The 18992-nt window shown below is 47.7% G+C and overlaps 1 protein-coding gene across 1 annotated transcript; it reads left to right on the top strand.

Annotated features, from left to right (window-relative positions):
* Positions 1–9596: 9596 nt before the first annotated feature.
* Positions 9597–11650, top strand: Sox3 (SRY-box transcription factor 3). The gene is given in 7 exon segments (XM_032889982.1): positions 9597–9682; positions 9684–9709; positions 9712–10022; positions 10024–10065; positions 10067–10358; positions 10361–10399; positions 10402–11650. Coding segments are annotated over 7 exon segments (1326 nt in total). The 3' UTR covers positions 10932–11650.
* Positions 11651–18992: the final 7342 nt, after the last annotated feature.

Raw genomic sequence — 18992 nt, 5'->3', positions numbered from 1 at the left:
CTATAAGTAACCCCAATAAAAATCGTTGGTTTGTTCACCAAAATACACTAAAATGGTAAGCAAGTATTGGGGATACAGCTTAGGTACTTGACTAGGATTTAGAAAGCCCTGGGTTTCATTTCCAGCATCACAGAATAAAGCAATGCTCAGCTGTGTATGCCCATAATTCTAGCATAATAGGAGGTGAAGATGGGAGGTATAGAACTCCAAGTTCATTCTCAACGACACAGGAAGTTTGGGACCAGCCTGGGATATATAAGACCTTGTAGACAAAAGGGAGGGAGACAGGGAGGAAAGGAAAGAAGGGAAGAAATGGTGGAGGGTGAGCAACTTTGCAGTTAGTGATGAATTAGGCTTTAATGCTCAATTCTTACAGATTTACTAGAAGCCAATTAAATGTCAGTCCCGGACATAACTGGGACCAGGGAAGGCAAGGGAGAGTACCTAGGACACAACATGAAAGCAGGCACATTCCTGGGATCATCAAAAGCCCCTGCTGAATCATCCTAAACAAAACGTAAGCAAATATGTAGCCAGATCTCTCGCCACTAGAAGCCCATAGTAATTTAACACATCTAAACTCTAAGTCATGTCTTTTGAACACATCAAACAACTATATTGATTTTAAGATTCTATCCAATCCAGGACCACACTTTCAGGACCCTTAGTATCTATACTAAGTACCTTGCTAGTCTCAACCCTGGCATAGGGATTCACTCTTGCTACAGTCTCAAACCTCTAGGGCCAGATGAAAAATAAAAAGCATCACCAAGCAAAAATAAAGATGACGATTGATAATGATGATGGTTGATGATGAGTGTACTTTAGATGTCTGATTGAGCGTCACCTCCGAGAAGCTTGTCCTGAGCACTCCAAAACATCAACTCTTGTCACTCTCCACCCCCGTGTCTGCACTGGTGACTGTTATTCCCACTAGTATGCAAGTACCATGAGCATTAGGACTTTGTTTAATTCACTGTGGTAACTACATGGATTAAATTATGCCAGGCTATTGAAAATTGCTAATAGAACCTATGTCAACTACATAGTGATCTTGTCTATGTTCATATGGTCCTAGAACCTATGCTCTAATTATCATCTAAGCGAGCCCTTACTGGTGCAATGGAAATCTCTTGCACAATAATTGTGCCCCGGGACATTTCTCCTCGGACATTAGAAACCCTTTGTTTTCTTCATTATTAAAACATGGAAGTACTCAGATTCTCTTTCTGTCAAATAGAGAAGTAGTGGACTGAAGAGATGGCTCAGCAGTTAAGAGCTCTGACTGCTCTTCCGGAGGTCCAGAGTTCAAATCTCAGCAACCACATGGTGGCTCACAACCTTCTGTAACGAGATCTGATGGCCTCTTCTGGTGTGTCTGAAGACAGCTACAGTGTACTCATAAACATAAGATAAACAAATCTGTTTGTCTTCTGAATATGTTTTCCCTTTGTGAAGCTGTTGTAAAAACCCAGGCTTATTTGCCATGGCGGCTGGTCCTTTTCCAGACGCCAATTCTGTTGCCCACATTATATATACTCAATCCCGTCTGAAATAAGCATTGGTGTTGTAATACACAGATCAGGCTTAAGAAAATACTTGAGCAGTGCCTAGTCTGACAACTTCTAGGTTCTGATGAGAAAGCATACTTTGCTAAATCTGGCTACTACAGCTCATCTAGAGAAGGTAGCAAGTACCCTACAGCTAGTATCTACGGCTCTACGGAAAGAAGCACTGTCATCTGCAAGTACAAGAGGAATGGTCTCTCACTGCATACATTCTGTATTATAGGAGCCCAGAGGTAGGGAAGGAAAGTAAAGCAATTTGATTGTTAAGGAAGATTCCTTTCATCCAGCTGCCAAATAAATCAGATATGCTCTCTTCTCTTTGGGGAAAAAAATGCTTTTAGCGGCTGTGTTCTGACATCCTTTTGAACAGAGTAACAAAGAAGTTAATACTCAAAAGAAAAAGGTAAACATAATAATGTACTTGATATGAAGAATGTGGTGGGAAGCCATGAAATAGTAACATCCTTCTTAAGGAGGAATGCGCGCTGAAAGCAGGGGCACAGGAAACATTAAGGTGGCAATTTCTGGGGTTGGTCTTTTGGAAACACGTTAAATAGCGATCCTACTGGCTCTACTCCCTGCCTCCCAAATTGGCCAGCAATCTCTCTTTAAATTTGTTTCGAAAGACAAAGGGAATGGATTCTGCCAGCCCAGCTACAAACCCACAGCCATTGTGTTTTCTTATTTAAATGACTTTACAGTCATGTAAAAATATGTCCTTATTTTGTGAATAAATTGGTTATTTTGTGTTGTAGTTAAAAATGACCCGAAAGCACTTTCTGAGCACCACTGTAAACAAGATCATAAACAAACCCTGGCTACCACTGCTGCTGCAGTTTCAGGAGATTTCCATAGCAATTTAGAAAGATCAAATCATTGGTATTCATTTTCAAAAGAAGTAAAGCCTTGTAAGCCTACCATTTAACGTTTCGAGAATATATGTTTTCAGACTTTCTAAGACCCCTGGGCATTATTACTCAAGGTTTTCTTTATTCTCACTTTTAATATGTTGCTGGCTTTATTTTACCACACACCCCACAATCGAGAAATTTTCTTCTTTCATGCTGGATAATTTCACCAAAATAGTGAAGGCAATATTTTTAAAAATGAAAGTGTATCTAATGACACATAACCAATATGGCTAGAACATTTCAAGATAATATTCTTAAAACACAGGGCTGTATAAACCAATTGTGATCTAAAGGCCACGGCAAAATTATGTAGAGATGGAGTTAGCCCTGTGAACAATTAGAAACAATCCTGAAAGCTGCTCATTTATATCCCTCCTTGTTATCACCTCATCTGGGTCTTTCAACGATGGACTAAGAAATGAAGGGGGCACAGGGTTTTCAATATGTCTTTTCTTTGAGAAACAATAAAAACATTAAACTTTATACATTGAAGTATCTCTGCTCCGAATGGTAGCCTTTTCATGGGAGTCCAGCTTGGGTTTTGTCTGGGTGGGGAGGTAGGGAGGGAGACTGTGAATGTCCCCAGAGTCATTTAAAATATATAGTATTAGCTAATTGATGAGAGGACTAAAAACAATAGTAAGTAGGGAGCCTGGCTACCGGCCAGCAGCAAGGCTTCATGGTGAAAGCCAGTTTACATTAGAGGCCTGTTTTCCCCTTTCCTTATATGAAATGAACAGCTGTAATTGAAAAGCAAGGAGCTCTATGCTTTATAGAAATAGGTGTTGTGAAGAGCCTTGGCCGTCTAATTTTCTTCCTATTGCAGGGCAGGCTTCCATTGTCTGTTTTTTAGAGCTAATTTCTTTTCTGATCAAAAGGCCCACGTCGTTGAAAAGGTAGTAATGACTATTCATTTGGCTGAAGCCTCCATTCCCCAGACTGCAAGCTTTATTTAGAAATGGCTATTTCTTTCTAAAAGGAAAAGTTCATTTATGTCCTCTATAATGTCAATTAAAGTAGAATATATTTTAATTATTTATCCTCAGGAGGAACCTTTTAGGAACTTAATTTAGTATGCCTATGCTATGCAGACACTACAATATGCGAATGTGGAATGATATCTAGATACATGGGTTTTATTTTATTTTACCACTAATGAATAGTTTATTTGCAGGTAATTAACAAGTTAAATCGGCACAATTAGTGTCGGATTTCTTTAATAATATAACTCATAAAAGGGTAGTCATTGGAACTAGAAAATAAGGTTGGTTGTTGACTTTGTAAAGAAACCATTTCACAAAAGGGGTAGTTTTTTCCCATTAGAAAGTGTATAGTGGGACGTTCCTCGCGATGCACTTTTCAATCGAAAGCTAGGTTGTGCGGGCGGAGAAAAATATGTTCAGAAACAAGAGGAGATGATGTTAATTATACAAACATCACATTAGCACAGCTTCAAGGTCCTCTAACCTGTCGATGCTTTTGGGGAGATGAATTGGGTTGACAGGAGGCCTAGAAGACAAAAAAAAAAAAAAAAAAAAAACAGTGTGGACAAACCTCTCAACAGAACGTGCTTTGTCGAGAGATCTGCTCCCCCCCGCGCCCCCCTCCCAGTCTGCTGGAAAGCAAGTCGACCTGTTGGGCAGCACACTAACTGTTCGCAGTCCACCGCCACAGTCGCGCCCCGGGAGCTGCGCGAGCGGGTGGCTGAGACAGAGGCATTGAGGTGTGCTTGCTGGGCTTGCGCTCTCCCACAGAGAGAAAGACGTCGTGGGAAAGCGCAAGCCCGCAAGGATAAGCAAGGTCACTGAGGGCTCGGGACGCACCACTCCCAATCAGTCCAGATCCTTGCAGAGGTCCTTCCTCTTCCCACGGAGCCGACTTCTCTGTGGATCTGCTAGGAGTTTGGGGTAAGTGAAATCCTATTTGCTCGATCTCAAGTCCTTTCCCAGACTGTTTCCAGTTTGCAATGCAGAGTGAAAAGGTCCCACGGTTGCATACTAGACAAACAACTTAGCATATAATAAACATAGGACAGAACCGCAATGTAACCAAGGGAAATGCTGGGCCAAGAAGGAAAAGAAAATAGAAATTCTGTGCATCGAATTCCTTAGCTCTCCACTTTTAGAAAATGAAAAAGTTCAGTAAAAAGATAGAAGGAAAACGGGGGTGGGGGGTAATAACAGCTGAATGCTGCCTTGAGATTTCTTCTTCCCTGGAAAGCTCTACCCAAACCCTCACAAAGCTAACAGGCACCGCCCGCGGAAGGAGCAGACGAATCTGCACAGATGCGCTGGAGATGCCTAGTCTGCATTGGGTTTTGCAGAGAGGGGTAGTCAGACCTAGTGGACTCCTACCCACCCCCACTCCGGAGGAACTGTAAATCCGTGAGGATAACAATTTGAAGATCTTTCCCCTGGTTCCATATTCCTACGGATCTCCTCACTTTTGCCAAAGCGAGGGCCATGCCTTTGCATAAGCAAAGGAGGTGGACTCCCTTTCCTGACAAGCAGAGTAGAGTGGGAGGGTAGCCACCCGGTCTGGGAGCCAGGTTTCTGGAGGTTGCTCGGCGGGGTGGGGATATGTGTTAGTTTGTTGATCTGAATTACAGAGCTCCTACAGAGGTGTGGGAGTGTGTGAGGGTGAGGAGGCAAACAGGGCAATGACATGGCTCTGGAAGCCCTCTGAAATGGTCAGTGCTTTCTTCCCTCTAGAAAGAAGGGAATGTATATTGGTTGTGAAGTCAACAAGAAGGAGCTGAACGCAAAGTCTGTCAAAATCCTCAGAGTTGCTGCACACCTAGGGAATAGAGAGTGGGTGATTAATAATACCTTAACATCCTTGTTGCTGTGTTTTCAGCTGAGAGCCCTGAGGTGGGGGGAGGGGGAGCGCAAAGAGATGTCAGTATCTCTGCAGCACGTCACTCAGTTAAGGAAATGAATTAAGTTTAGAAACTTGTTCAAAAGTGCCCACCACCAAAAATCTACAGCCAAAAGGCAGTGGAATAAATTGTGCCACCACATAGTTTGTCACCTCCAGAACAATGCTATTCCATGCCTCAAGGCTCCTAGAAATGTTCTTTAGAGAGCATCAACTGGGTTGATTAAAGCCTGTATCCGCCAACCTAGGATCTTAAGATCCTTCTCTGACCTTAAAGACTGGGAAGCTGTCCCTTCCGCCCCACCCCCACCCGACTCTGCTGTGTGTGTTTGGGGATAGGGAGGGTCCCACATAGTACTCCAGGGACGGGAAAGTTATGTCTTTTCCACCAGTAGGAGTGACCTTTCTGACCTTTTTACAAAGGATGGTTCTAAAATAGATTCAAGCTGCTTGATCAAGGCACTCCCTCTGCAGCTTGAATACAGTCTTGGCTGTACCAGGGTAAACGGTCGAGCAGTGCTCTCAAGGAAGAGAGAGACAGAATTGACTTTAGAAATGTAAGGCTTTTGTCTGCTGGAAAAGGTTTCCAAAAGAAGTTGTTTTCCTGCCCTCAAACCGGTATTTAGCCCTAGGCACCAACAGGCTTGGAAAAGGTTAGATCCCTATGGGCAGCTACCGTGGATGGCACTACTCTTGGGCCTGAACAAACTTCAAATATTGCCATCTTCTCCACGTGCCAGCAGGCACCTACACAGATCTAACTCTCCCTCCCAGCTCTAAAGCACAATGCCAAAAGTACTCTGCAGCTCTGAGGCCCTTCGGAACACCTGACTTCTCCTGAAGCAACAGGAGGAAGGGAGATAGGGAATAAACTATGTATGGAGTTCGCTGGGCTAGACCGGCCAGATCACCCGAGTTTTACAATAGCTTCCCAAGGCTAGGTCCTGTTCTGCCCCGCAGCCAAGAAGCTGCTTGTCTTTCCTGGGGTTGAGGCGACCTGGAAGACCCTGAGGGTGAGAAGGGGCTCCTTTGGGTGAAGTTTCCAACTGAAGCCAACAAACGGCGCTATTGTCCCGCCATGGGTCCTAGAAGTCCCTGGCTCGACCCCAACCGGAGGGAGTCTTAACGCTCCTGGGAGCATGGGGACGGGGTGGTGGGTGGAGGAGGAAGCGCTTGGCCAGGTTCCTAGTCTGGGATCCAGAGCTATTAGTATTGCCCGCCGAATCCCGGAGGCCTCTAAGACTAAGAGCACTGCTAAGCGCATTCTTTCCTCCTGTGTGCCTCTGTATTTTGCCTTTCGTTGTTGTTGTTAACAGATAGAGGGAATATAGTTTGAAAGACTATACAGTTCAATACCTTGCCATTCGGAAAGCCTCTGCGGGAACAGAAGTCACTAAGGTTAAGGTGCATGCTCAGACACTTCTGCAGAACCTCAATAAAGTAACTTGGCTCGACTGGTGTCTTAGTCTCCAATAAGAGGAGGGCCGGGGCTGGGGATTTAGCTCAGTGGTAGAGCGCTTACCTAAAGGAAGCGCAAGGGCCCAGGGTTCGGTCCCCAGCTCCGAAAAAAAAGAAAAAAAAAAAAAAAAAAAAAAAGAAGAGGGCCTGGGTAGCTGGTTTCCTTTCCACCCCGAAACTCCCTAGGTTCACAATTTTAACTTTGATTGTCTGCTGAAATGATAAATGGTAATAAGAAAGTTTTCTATGAAGTATTTTGAGGGGAATTCGGTGAAACACGTATTTGGCTCTGGCTAGCTCAGCCCAGAGCCACCAGACAGAGATCAGTTTAATCAGTCACCTCAGAGAAGCCAAGAGGGTGAGAGAAGGTGCCTGATCCTACCAATAAACCTTGGCAAATCTGGCAGGAGGATGTAATGTGAAAATGATCTCACTTAAACCAGGACAAGGTGTGATCAAATGACAAACAGCTAATCTGCTTCTGGGAGGAGCAGGGGACCAGCCCCACATCCTCTGTCTTGGGAAATATGCAGCCCCCGCTGTCACCACAACGGCTTACTTGGGTCCTAAAACTTGGAAAGAATCCTGACATCTGTCAGGCTACTGGACGCCAGGCTGCGAGTCGGTTGGGTAGTTTCCTAAACGGCTCTTCACTTAGCAACAGCCTCAGGGGCCTGGGGGGGTGGGATGAGAGAGGGCATGAAGAGGGTGGTGGGAGGCCAAGGGCCAGCGCACATTGGTTTTTCTAGGGAACCAAGGGTGTGCCTGAGAAAATCTTGAGTCTGTCAACCAATTTATGAAGAAAACGAGTGCAGGTGGGGCTTGCTGAATCATTCCGTGTTCTGAAACATGCTTTCTAGTTCAGCCATGCGCGTGAGCGCGCACATACTAACATGTATCCCCACACAGAATCTACAGAGCTTTTAAACCCTCTGCACCCACCTAATTTACTGATTGATATCTTGGCGGAAAACGACTCAGACCAGGTAGAATACAAATTTAAAAGGAAGGAACCAGAACCACAAACTTCCTGAAATTGATGCTGACTGGAAAGAGAGATTCGGGTGCCAGCGGGTCCCTCTGGCCACAAATGGACAGAACTGCTCTGTGCCCTGTTTGGCGGCTTACTTTTTAATTAGTTCAAGAGAGAAAGAGAGACAAGCCGGGCGTACAGGCATACCAAACCACCTCATTTAGCATTATCGCTGAAAAACTAGAAGTCTGGAATACACACAAACACACACACACACACACACACACACACACACACACACACACACACACGTACGCACGCACTTGGCTTAGGGCTTGTGCTTTTCTTTAGGTTTCCCACCTTTCCACCAAGCTAAAGGGGGAGGTGAGACTCCAATACTACGCGGCGGACACCTTATTTTGGTTTCTGCCACATCTGCCCAGCTGGCTTCCTATTCCCTCCAGCCGCTTCAGAGAGCTTCAAGAGTTTTCAAACGCCATGCCACTTGCTTGAGCTGGCAGCCTCTAGAGAATGTCCTGGTTCCCTCTCCTGGCAGCCAAGATTTCTCTAGACGGTAGTCCCTGGCAGATAACCCGACATAGTGCCTGAAGGTCCCACTCTGCTTCTCCGGCCTTCGGTCAGAAAGGCTATAAAACAAGAAAGGAGATGCAGAGTCTGTTAGCACAGCCTGTTGGGGGGGGTGGGGGGAGCAGCGTGGCTGCGTGCGGCTCGCGCTCGCCGCGGTTGTGGCAGGTGCGCGGTCGGAGGAGGGGCGGCTCAGCTCCGGCCACCCCCCCCCCAAACTTTTCTTTTACTGTGAGAGGCTCCGTGTTGCCATGAAACGGATTTTCCAAGGGGCCTGACCTCCCCTCAGGAGCATCAGTTGGAAAACCCGAAATGGCCAGACAGCAGAGACAAAAAGGGGGGCCTCTAAGCAGGGGCCCAGAGCGAGAAAAGTGAAGGCTCCTTCGCCCTTTGCCTCCCAAACCTGCTCCCCTCGAGGCTGCAGAGCTGCGTGTGAGCGCCTCCCCAGGCACAGGCGGAGGCCACTCGCACTCACAAACCCCCGTGGAGCCTCACTGCCAGGTGCGCTCGCAGTCCCCCTGCCCCCGCCCCCCCCCCCCCCCCTGCCCTCTCTCTGTCCTGGACGCGCTGGCCCTCGGGTGGAGGGTTCAGGCAGCCAGCTACCATTAATTCCGAGGAGGGCTTCTCAGAGACTCAGCCTAGCGCACCCTGTAATGCATTTAATGTCCCAAGCATGCCTGGACTGCTAGGGTCCCCAGTGTACTTGGCGCGGGCAACTGCAGGGGTTGGAGGTTCTCCGTGCAGACTGCGGGCGGGGAGCTTTCCAGGTTGGCCGTGAAATGGGGCGCTGGTCAGCCTTGTCGGGTCTGCAAAGTGTCTTCCGAACCCTCAGGGCGCTCCTCTGCCCCTCCTCCCCCAAATTTCGCTCAGGCGCCCTCTTCTCCCCCCCCTCCTCCCTCACCTCCTCAGGTTTCTCCTTCTTTCAAACTTTTGAGACCCTAATTGGTGGTCTCGGAGCGGGTCTCAGGGACTCCCGCCTCCTGAATAACTCTCATCACGTCACTCGACCCAAGAGGGGTCTGGAGGGTGAACGAAAGGGCTCCCCGAACTTTTTTTTCCAAGCCGGGCCACAGGGGGCTCGGTGTTGATTGGCCAGGACTCATCACAGCGAGCCTGTCAATCACGAGGCCCACAGGTGGTGGTGAGGGGCGGACCGAGCCCCAACCCCTCCCGGATCTGAGCAGGTATATAAGGGGCCGGACAGGCTTCCCGGGCAGGCTGCGAATGCGACCAGCTCGAGAGAACGCATCAGGTGAGAGAAGCCCGCGCGTTCCCGCCGACTTCGCGCGGAGCCTTTCTGCAAGCCTGCCTTCCGCCTGAGCTGCCGGCCCGCCGGCCCCGAGCGCCACTCCGACGGAGTCCCCGGGCCTTTTCACCGTGGCCGCTCCAGCCCCCGGAGCGCCATCTCCTCCCGCCACGCTGGCGCACCTCCTTCCCGCCCCGGCGATGTACAGCCTGCTGGAGACTGAACTCAAGAACCCCGTGGGGCCGCCTACCCCAGCCGCGGCCACCGGCGGCCCCCCAGCTCCTGGCGCTGCGGGCAAGAGTAGCGCGAACCCAGCCGGCGGCGCGAACGCAGGCAGCGGGGGCAGCGGGGCCGCGAACGGCGGCGGCGGCGGCGGCGGCGGGGGCAGCGACCAGGACCGCGTCAAAGAGACCCATGAACGCTTTCATGGGTGCCGGGTCGCGCAGCGGCAGCGATGGCCCTGGAGAACCCCAAGATGCACAACTCCGAGATCAGCAAGCGCCTGGGCGCCGACTGGAAACTGCTGACCGACGCGGAGAAGCGGCCGTTCATCGACGAGGCCAAGCGACTGCGTGCCGTGCACATGAAGGAGTACCCGGACTACAAGTACCGGCCCCGCCGCAAGACCAAGACGCTGCTCAAGAAGGACAAGTACTCGCTGCCCGGCGGCCTCCTGCCCCCGGGCGCTGCCGCCGCCGCCGCCGCCGCTGCCGCCGCCGCCGCCGCCAGCAGCCCGGTGGGCGTGGCCAGCGCCTGGACACGTACACGCACGTGAACGGCTGGCCAACGGCGCCTACTCGCTGGTGCAGGAGCAGCTGGGCTACGCGCAGCCCCCGAGCATGAGCAGCCCGCCGCCGCCGCCCGCGCTGCCGCAGATGCACCGCTACGACATGGCCGGCCTGCAGTACAGCCCCATGATGCCACCCGGCGCCCAGAGCTACATGAACGCCGCCGCCGCCGCCGCCGCCGCCTCGGGCTACGGGGGCATGGCGCCCTCCGCCGCCGCCGCGGCCGCCGCCGCCTATGGCCAGCAGCCCGCCACCCGCCGCCGCGGCCGCCCTGCCGCCATGAGCCTCAGCCCCATTGGGCTCCGTGGTGAAATCAGGCCAGCTCTCCCGCCGGCCATCGCTTCGCACTCGCAGCGCGCGTGCCTCGGCGACCTGCGCGACATGATCAGCATGTACCTGCCACCTGGCGGGGACGCGGCCGATGCCGCCTCTCCGCTCCCGGGCGGCCGGCTGCACGGCGTGCACCAGCACTACCAGGGCGCCGGGACTGCGGTCAATGGAACGGTGCCGCTGACCCACATCTGAGCTCCGGCGCGCGCTCCCAGCTCTTCGCCCCCACCCCGCCCCACACCCCCACGTTGGGACGCCTTGCTGTTTAGCTTTGCTCGCCTGGGACCGTTGCCTTGTACCGAAGATGAGGAGGACCGAAAGTTTTGCCGTAGCTGTCGGGGTTTGTACAAAAGCAAGAAGTCCGGAGCAGCGGAAATGGGACTTGCTTGAGCTGCCCGCTTCTGACCGCCGCCCCTCCCTCCCCCTCTGGCTGGGAATCGCTGTGGTGTTTGCGGAGAAACCGCGCGCGGCCCCTTCCTCCTCTTCCCAGGTCCCTAGGTTCTTCTGTCGCATTTGAAAATGTTGTCTTGTTAGTTTGCTGTTAATCGAGGACTGAGTCAAGTTGACCCCCCCAAGAACTGCAATGCCTCCACCCCCAGTCGTATTGCTTCTATTTTCCTCTGGCTTTTTTTTGGGGGGGGGTGCTGGCCGCGCCAATTGGTGCGACAGCTAAAGCCAATGTTAATTTATAGCCAGGTGTGCGTGTGTTTCCCGCCTCGCCGCCCCTGGCCGCGGGACAGACAGCCTCTGTCCAGTGCGCGTTTAGGCTGTTGAGTTTGTGATTTCTGCAGTGATATATTTGCTATTTCGTGTACGCATTTCGTTCGGTGGTGGGGAAGGGGTTATTTTGTTCCAGGTTTTTTCAAGGTTTTACTTTTTATTCTAAGTGAGATCAATAAATTTTATAACCAACATGCTGGAGTCCTGATAATTTTGCGGGTCGAAATTTTAAGGGCGGGTTGGGAATGGGATACTCTTAGTTTTATAACTGAGTTTGCAGACCTGGGTTTTGAGGGTGGGGGTGGTGGACGACATGATGTAAAAGGATTTCTTTTAAACTGTTGGAGATTCAAGCTACAACAACTCCCAATACTCTCAAAAGAGAACTAGTCTCAGTGGAGAAAACCTGTTTTCTGGGAGCCCACGCTACCTGAGCCGCACACCGCCGCACGCAGTAGTGCACTTGTTGATTGCGGTGGTGAGCGTCCGGGACCGAGTGTCTGCTTCCGCAGCCATGCCGGGCGGGAGGCAGACACCTGTGGCTGCGAAGACTTACCCAAAGCAGGTCGCTTTTACCTCTGTGCACCGGGGCGGGAAGATGCTCGCTGAGTTGAATTATTTACAAAACGAAAGTCCTTCTGAAATCTCAATGATCGTCTTTAAAATAAATGGTTACAGGCGTTCCCATGAGAAAATGAGTATTTCTACGGTGGTAACTAAAGGGGAGAGTGAGCGTTCAACACTGAAAGATTTGGTTTGAAAAGTTACACCGTAGATGGGTAAAAGTTCTAGAACTCCTCCCAAGGCTTGCTTTTAACTTGTCAAAGCAGTTTGCTTGTTTTCTAGAAAGAATGCTCTCTCTCATCTGGAGCCTAGAGCTTGTTTTTTAGTCCCCTTTTCCTATTTTCCTCCATCCTGTAACCACTGACCATTCCATTGTAAGGGTCCTTGGTTTCGCACGGAGCCCCAGCATATGTTTGGAGCCTAGGAAGGAAACAAATAGAACCCGTGTTTTTAACCCCCTCCTCAGCTGTTTGAGGTGATTTCCTTAATCCCTTTAATCCTGTTACCTCGCTATCCCAGAATAACTAAATCCAGCTTTTCCCTAAAAGCTTGGCCTGGTGCACTGTTTTTTTTATCCTCATCCACGGACTAGGTTTTCTTTGTTTGAGGTCTTATTTGGGTTTAGGGCGACAGTCCTCCTGTAAATTGTCCGAATTTACGTTTCCAGCTGGCTTTTTGTGTGGACCAGCATTCACCTTCAGGGTTCTGGGCCCCAGTGGGGAGGGCGGGGGGTTTAGAGGCTTCGGGGTCGTGCCTTTTTACACATCACTGCAGATCCTGGAGACTAAAGCCACCCCGCCTCTCCAAGAAAGGTCGGGTCTCCCTGGGAAGACGTTTGCACAGCCATCCCCACCCCCGACACACACCCCATCCCCCACTGTCCAGCATGGGGTGGGAGGGGGCCAGCGTTGATTTACAGATGCAGTCGCATCGCCCTCCTCGCAGGGCTCTTCCTGGGCCTGCTGTGTTCAGACTGGGCCTCTTCCCTCCTCTCCTCATCCTAAAGCCATAGACCTCAAGCCCCTCTTGACCGATGGGAGCCTCCATCCTTTACTGCAGTGATTGGAGCAAAGCGACAGGCTGCCTGATGGGCGAGCCTCTATTCCCCCTGCCCCCCCCCGCCACAAAGTCCCAGTAGGAAATTGTCTGCAATTCACAACCATATTTCAAATCTTTCGGTCTTTGCCTTAAAATAAAATATCTGCCCCTAAGGTTATTCTAGTTTGCTCTGAAAATGACTCCAGGAAAGGGTGGAGTACAAACAAGCAATGCTCCCCACTGAGGGGGCGGTGGCAGAGGGGGGAATAAACTCTGACACCGCTTCTTTGGAAGAGCTCATTGTGCTGCTGCCTTCTTAGAAGTGCCATGGTCACCCTTTCAGCCTGTCGCACATGCCGCACTCTCTCTAAATATCCATGGCTTTGTGCTCCACTCTGTCTGATTTCCAAATTGCCTTTAAGAAGAAAAAAAGATTTCATCAATCAGCACACTTGGAGGATTTAAATACAGATGAAAGATAATGTTTTTAAACTTCAGCAATAGGGAAGAGAACTGGACAGAACTGGAACGACACTTCCATTCTCTAACCCAGAACGTTTACACCAGGATCTGTTCTCTACACTGCTCTGTCTACCAGTGTCTGGTCCTTAATCGGTTTTTATAGAGTTGAGTTTCTGATAAAGCTTAAATCCAAACAGCAACAAAATCAACATGTGCCCAGACTCCAATCCCCTCGGTCTCCTCTGGCAGGTTTTGTCACCAAAAGAGGAAATGACAGTGTTCGAGGTTGCCTAGCTAGTTCCAAATACAGCCTAGTGGAACAAGATTCGCAGATCCCTGGGAAGGATTCTTTTTGCTCTGCCTGCCACAAAAGGAAGACAGAAGCCAAGGAACGTCCAGCCCCAACTGCCTCTGCAGCCGAAATCCAGAAAGACCTCTGGAGAAAAGAGGTAATTCTTGATGTGGAGAGAGTAGGCTCTGCTTCGGCTGTGGCAAGTACTAGGAAAACAGATCCTTCCAGACACAAAAGACAGGAGTCCAGTGTCTTTCAGTTTCCATGCCAGGACCACAGTTATTTTTGGTGGGAATTATCCTGCTAGAGATTTGCTTTCCTATTCTGTGACTCCATCATTTTCCTTATTAATCCCCCTCCTAGAAGTCCACAGGAGGTAGGGCTGGATATTCAAAGTGCGGGCAAAGACTCAAAGCAACCTTGACTCAGCTGCTCCTATACTGATTATATGTTATAACCACCCCAAGTGTCCAGGAAACAGGAAAGAGTAAATATGATTTTTTAAAAAATGACTGCTGTGTAATTATCACAATCATTTATGGAGCGATTTAAATAACACACTAAACCATCTTAATACCAAGGGAAGAGAACAATATACCAGAACTCTCATTTAGCAAGTATGACCTTGACCATTTAAAAATAAGTATATATGAGAGGAAATATGCAAAAAGGGTAGTGGTATGAATACTGGCAAGTCTTCTTTATACTCTCCAGTTTTCTCTAATAGGATTGTATTTCTGTTATCAGGAGAAAAGGGAGATTTAAAATATATGCCTTCCCCATCGTGAACACTGAAATGTGGCTCCTGTAAGAGAAAGTTTTAGCTTTTTCTTTAGCTGCTTTGGGAGATATGAGGGGGACAAGGAGCCCCAGGAGGAGTAATCCTCTAGCTTTTCTCCAGGGCTGAGGCTGCAGTTAATAGAGGCAGGAGGAGCTCACCAGAGCAACCCCCTGCCAGGTCCCTTCCTCAGAAAGCAGGAACAGAGGCAGATTAGTGAGTGGCTCGTCATTCTTCAGACTCACTCACTGGAGAAAAAGACCTCCTTTGGAGTCACGCCTAACAGCCTTGGATTGCAAGGAGCAGGGGCCACCAAGGTACCCCAATATCTACGCTCACAGGTGCTCCAGCAGTTCTTGCTGCTTTCTTGGGAGGAGCAGAGAGCAAGCCTGGGAATGGTATAGTGGTTAGGGGGAGAAAAGACTGGATGTCCACCATCCTCATCTATCCCTCCACCATCACTGTGTGGCCTCCCACCTCTTCTCTGTGCTTCCATTCCGATGCCTCCGCCCCAAACTAGCTCCCCAGCATATGCACATAAATTCTATTATGGTATTTCCTTTCGCAAATAAGTTTCTGCTAGCTTTAAGTACAGAGATTTTAGGGGGAAAATCCTCACTGATCCAAAGTTCTGTGCAATGTAGTTTCTCTTTACCTTTCTAAGCTTAACCACTTCTATTTTACATTTTCACCTTGATCTGATTTTCTTCACCCCCATCACATGAAGCACAGATTTCCTTACAACTAATAAAACCTACCAAAAATGTATGGCCGTCCCCCGCAGGGGGTTAGCTTTTGAGCTCACTGTTTCTCTATGCTTGGAAAATTACAATTCTTACTCCAGCTCTTTCCGCAGACTGCCCAGCACTCTTCAGAAAAAGTCTTAGTTTAAGTATCACCTCTTCCAGAAAGCTTTCCATGATGCCTGCATCTTAAATATGTCGCAGTTACTTGTTATGAGCTTTCTAAGCACTTAGTGCCTCTCCTAAGCATTGGTGTCTGTGTGTGTGTGTGTGTGTGTGTGTGTGTGTGTGTGTGTGTGTGTGTGTGTTTGCCTTAGGGTTTTACTGCTGTGAACAGACACCATGACCAAAATAATTCTTATAAAGACATGTAACTGTGGCCGCCTTACAAGTTCAAAGGTTGAGTACATTATCATCAAGGTGGGAGCATGGCAGCCCCCAGGCAGGCAGGGTACAGAAGGAGCTGAGAGTTCTACATCTTGTTCCTTTGGCAAACAGAAGACTGGCTGGCTATCAGGCATCTAGGATGAGGGTCTTAAAGCCCACATCCACAGTGACCACCTACTCCAACAGGGCCACACCTCCTCCAAAAGTGCCACACCTCCTAATAATGCCACTCCCTGGACCAAGCATATACAAACCACCACAGTGGTCGGTTTACATTCATTTGTGCAATGCTGTCTGCTGTTTCTGTCCAAGTGTGTAAGTGCCATCCATGAGGGCAAAAACTGTGTCTAGTTTTCACAGCAATACACAGCATGATGCCTCTGCCCTTGTGAGCTCTCAAGAATATATATGAAGTGTTGTTGCATATTTAAGATGGCAGTTCTGTGGGTTTGAAGCTGATGAATGGTATAAATTTTAGGTCTCAATGTGATGAGGCAGGAGGATCAGGAGTTCAAGACCAGTCTTAGCTACATAGGAGAACTGGCTCTAAAAGATGTCCTCACCTCCACATGCATGATGGTATGCATGCACCTCACATGCATGAACACAAAATAAATATTTTTAAAACAGATAAATTAGACTTTATCAGAATAAAAACATAAGTTTTTGTTTATTTGTTTGTTTTGATTGATTGGCATCATTTCAGAGGAAACCATCAAAAAAGTGCAAAGAAAAACAACTCACAGAATGGAAGAATATATGCAAATAATGCATGTGTTCAGGGTTTATATTTAGACCACTAAGAGTCTCTAAAATACAACAAGGCGACTACTTTAAACAGGCAAAGGGACTTGAGGTATGCTTTTTTTTCCAAAAAGTGTACAAATGGACACTAACACAGGGACAGATGCTTGGCACCATTGTTCAGAGGGAAATGCTACCACTTTACATGCACGTGATTATAAAAATAGTTTAAATAGACAGCAAAGTCTTGCTGAGGATGTGGAGAAATTGTGGTCCTTACACAGTACTGATGAAAGTGAAGAAAAAACCCTTATAAACAGTCTGGCAGTTTCAGGGGTTAAACCAAACTTCACATAGCAGTCAGCAATTCCACAGGTAGGAAAAGTTAGAAAAGGGAAGCACATATGTCCATATAAAATGTGTATGTCTACATTCTATCATTATTACTCATATTACCCTAATGGGGTAAACAACCTATGTATTTATTTGCTGATTAGGAGATAAATCTAGAGTTTTTAGAGAAGGAGGAGAGAGAGAGAGAGAGAGAGAGAGAGAGAGACAGAGAGACAGAGACAGAGAGACAGAGACAGAGAGACAGAGAGAGAGACAGAGAGAGAGAGTTGAAAACAACGAATTGAATGTCAGAGTCAAAGGAACCCAATTAAAGCAGCCCCCAATGATCAAATATATGTAATCATTTGAGCAATAAAATGATTAAATTAATACTGAGCCATAACCAAAAGCATAAAAATTTACAGGTGCCCATAGTGACAGAAATCAGAACTAAGTAAGCAGGTGAGGAGCTGAGGACAGGCAGTGCAGGACAATTCTAAGTAATAGACATCACTAGTCTGACTTCAGGGAGGTGGAGCATAGCCCCCTACCTCCCAAATTCAGGCTCATGCTTTGACTACTTCTCAAAGAATAGAGTAAGGGAAGGGAGGACCTGTCACATCTTACTAAAAAAGTGTAACAAACATGACCTCCATTACAGTCAAGTCAAAATCAATTATTGACAGATAAAATATGTTCTTCATGCAATGCATTGGAAACAGAACCATACTTCTGTTGTCTTCCTCCCCAGAATTCATAATACCAAGCCCATCCTAGTAAAACATCAAATCTTTTGCTGTTTTTGTTGTTGTTCTGTTTGGTTTGGTTTTTGGAACAGGGTCTCACTATGTAGCTCTAGCTGTCCAGAAACTCACTATATAAGACAAGATGACCTCAAACTCACAAAGAGCTCTGCCTCTCAAGTGCTGGTTATAAACATCAGATCTTAATTCTAAAATATGCCTGATCAATATTTCTCCAATTTGTCAAAGTCATCAAAAATAAACTGTCATATTTAAGACTTACCTAAGAAAATAAGACTATTACTAAACTATAAGGATCAATTCTATTAGTAATAATATGCTAATATTAGTTCATTAAATATTACAAATGAGGGCTGGGAATATGGCCCAGTTGCTAGGGTGCTTTTCTAGCTTGAGTGAAGTTCCGAGCTCTGTCCCCAGTACTGAATAAACAAGACATGGTGAATGCATCTGTAAGCCCAGCACTGCAGAGGTTCCAATAAGAAGATCAGAAGTTCAAGATCATCTACACAGAGCGAGTTTAAGACTATCTTGGGATACATGAAACCTGTGTCAAAGAAAGAAAAAAATAGGTAAAGAAGGAGGGGGGATAAAATATTTTAGTGGAAGGTGTTAATTATAAGGAAATATTCAAATGTGACAACTCTTCACCCAATCTCCTCAATTTTCATGTAAATTCAAAACTGTTCCAAGAAGTAAAGTTCATTTTTGAGAAAGAAATACAATTTCTGATACACACACACACACACACACACACACACACACACACACACACACACACAAAGGGTACAACAACAAAATGCTATATGCGGTATGCTTTTCTGCTGACAAGATCTCATTCTGTAGCACAGGCTAGCCTGGAAGTCACTGTTTCCGCAGCAGGCATCAGACCATGAAAAAACCCTCTTGCTTCAGCTTCCCAAGTGCTAGGACCACAGGCTCGAGACATCAGATCCACTTTTGTATGACTTCATTTAGAGGACTGTGCAGAATCAGCATAATCTTTATAGACAGAGAATGGATTACTGTTGCTCAGAGCTAGAGGGCCTGGTCAGAAATCCAGTCTATCATCTTTATTTGGCACAGAAGGCATCTGAAGACCAGAATGAAACAAAGAAACCAAAAGAAGGGGTTGGGGATTTAGCTCAGTGGTAGAGCGCTTGCCTAGCAAGCGCAAGGCCCTGGGTTCGGTCCCCAGCTCCGGAAAAAAAAAAAGAAAAAAGAAAAAAAGAAAAAGAAGAAACCTAAAGAAATAGCTTGTTAATGCCAGAGTAAATGAACTAGAACTTTCACGTTGTACCACTTTCTCCACGAGCATCATCCCAGTTGGAGAATAGATGGAAAGGAGAAGGCCATTTCCAGAATGTTACTAAAACCCCAGAGTTCTATCCATTTCCAGTTTGATTCTTTTGTAGCACCTCTGCTTGAAAT

This window comes from Rattus rattus, chromosome X (assembly GCF_011064425.1).
Source record: "Rattus rattus isolate New Zealand chromosome X, Rrattus_CSIRO_v1, whole genome shotgun sequence".
Taxonomy (NCBI): domain Eukaryota; kingdom Metazoa; phylum Chordata; class Mammalia; order Rodentia; family Muridae; genus Rattus; species Rattus rattus.
This window is presented reverse-complemented; position numbering and strand designations above follow the sequence as displayed.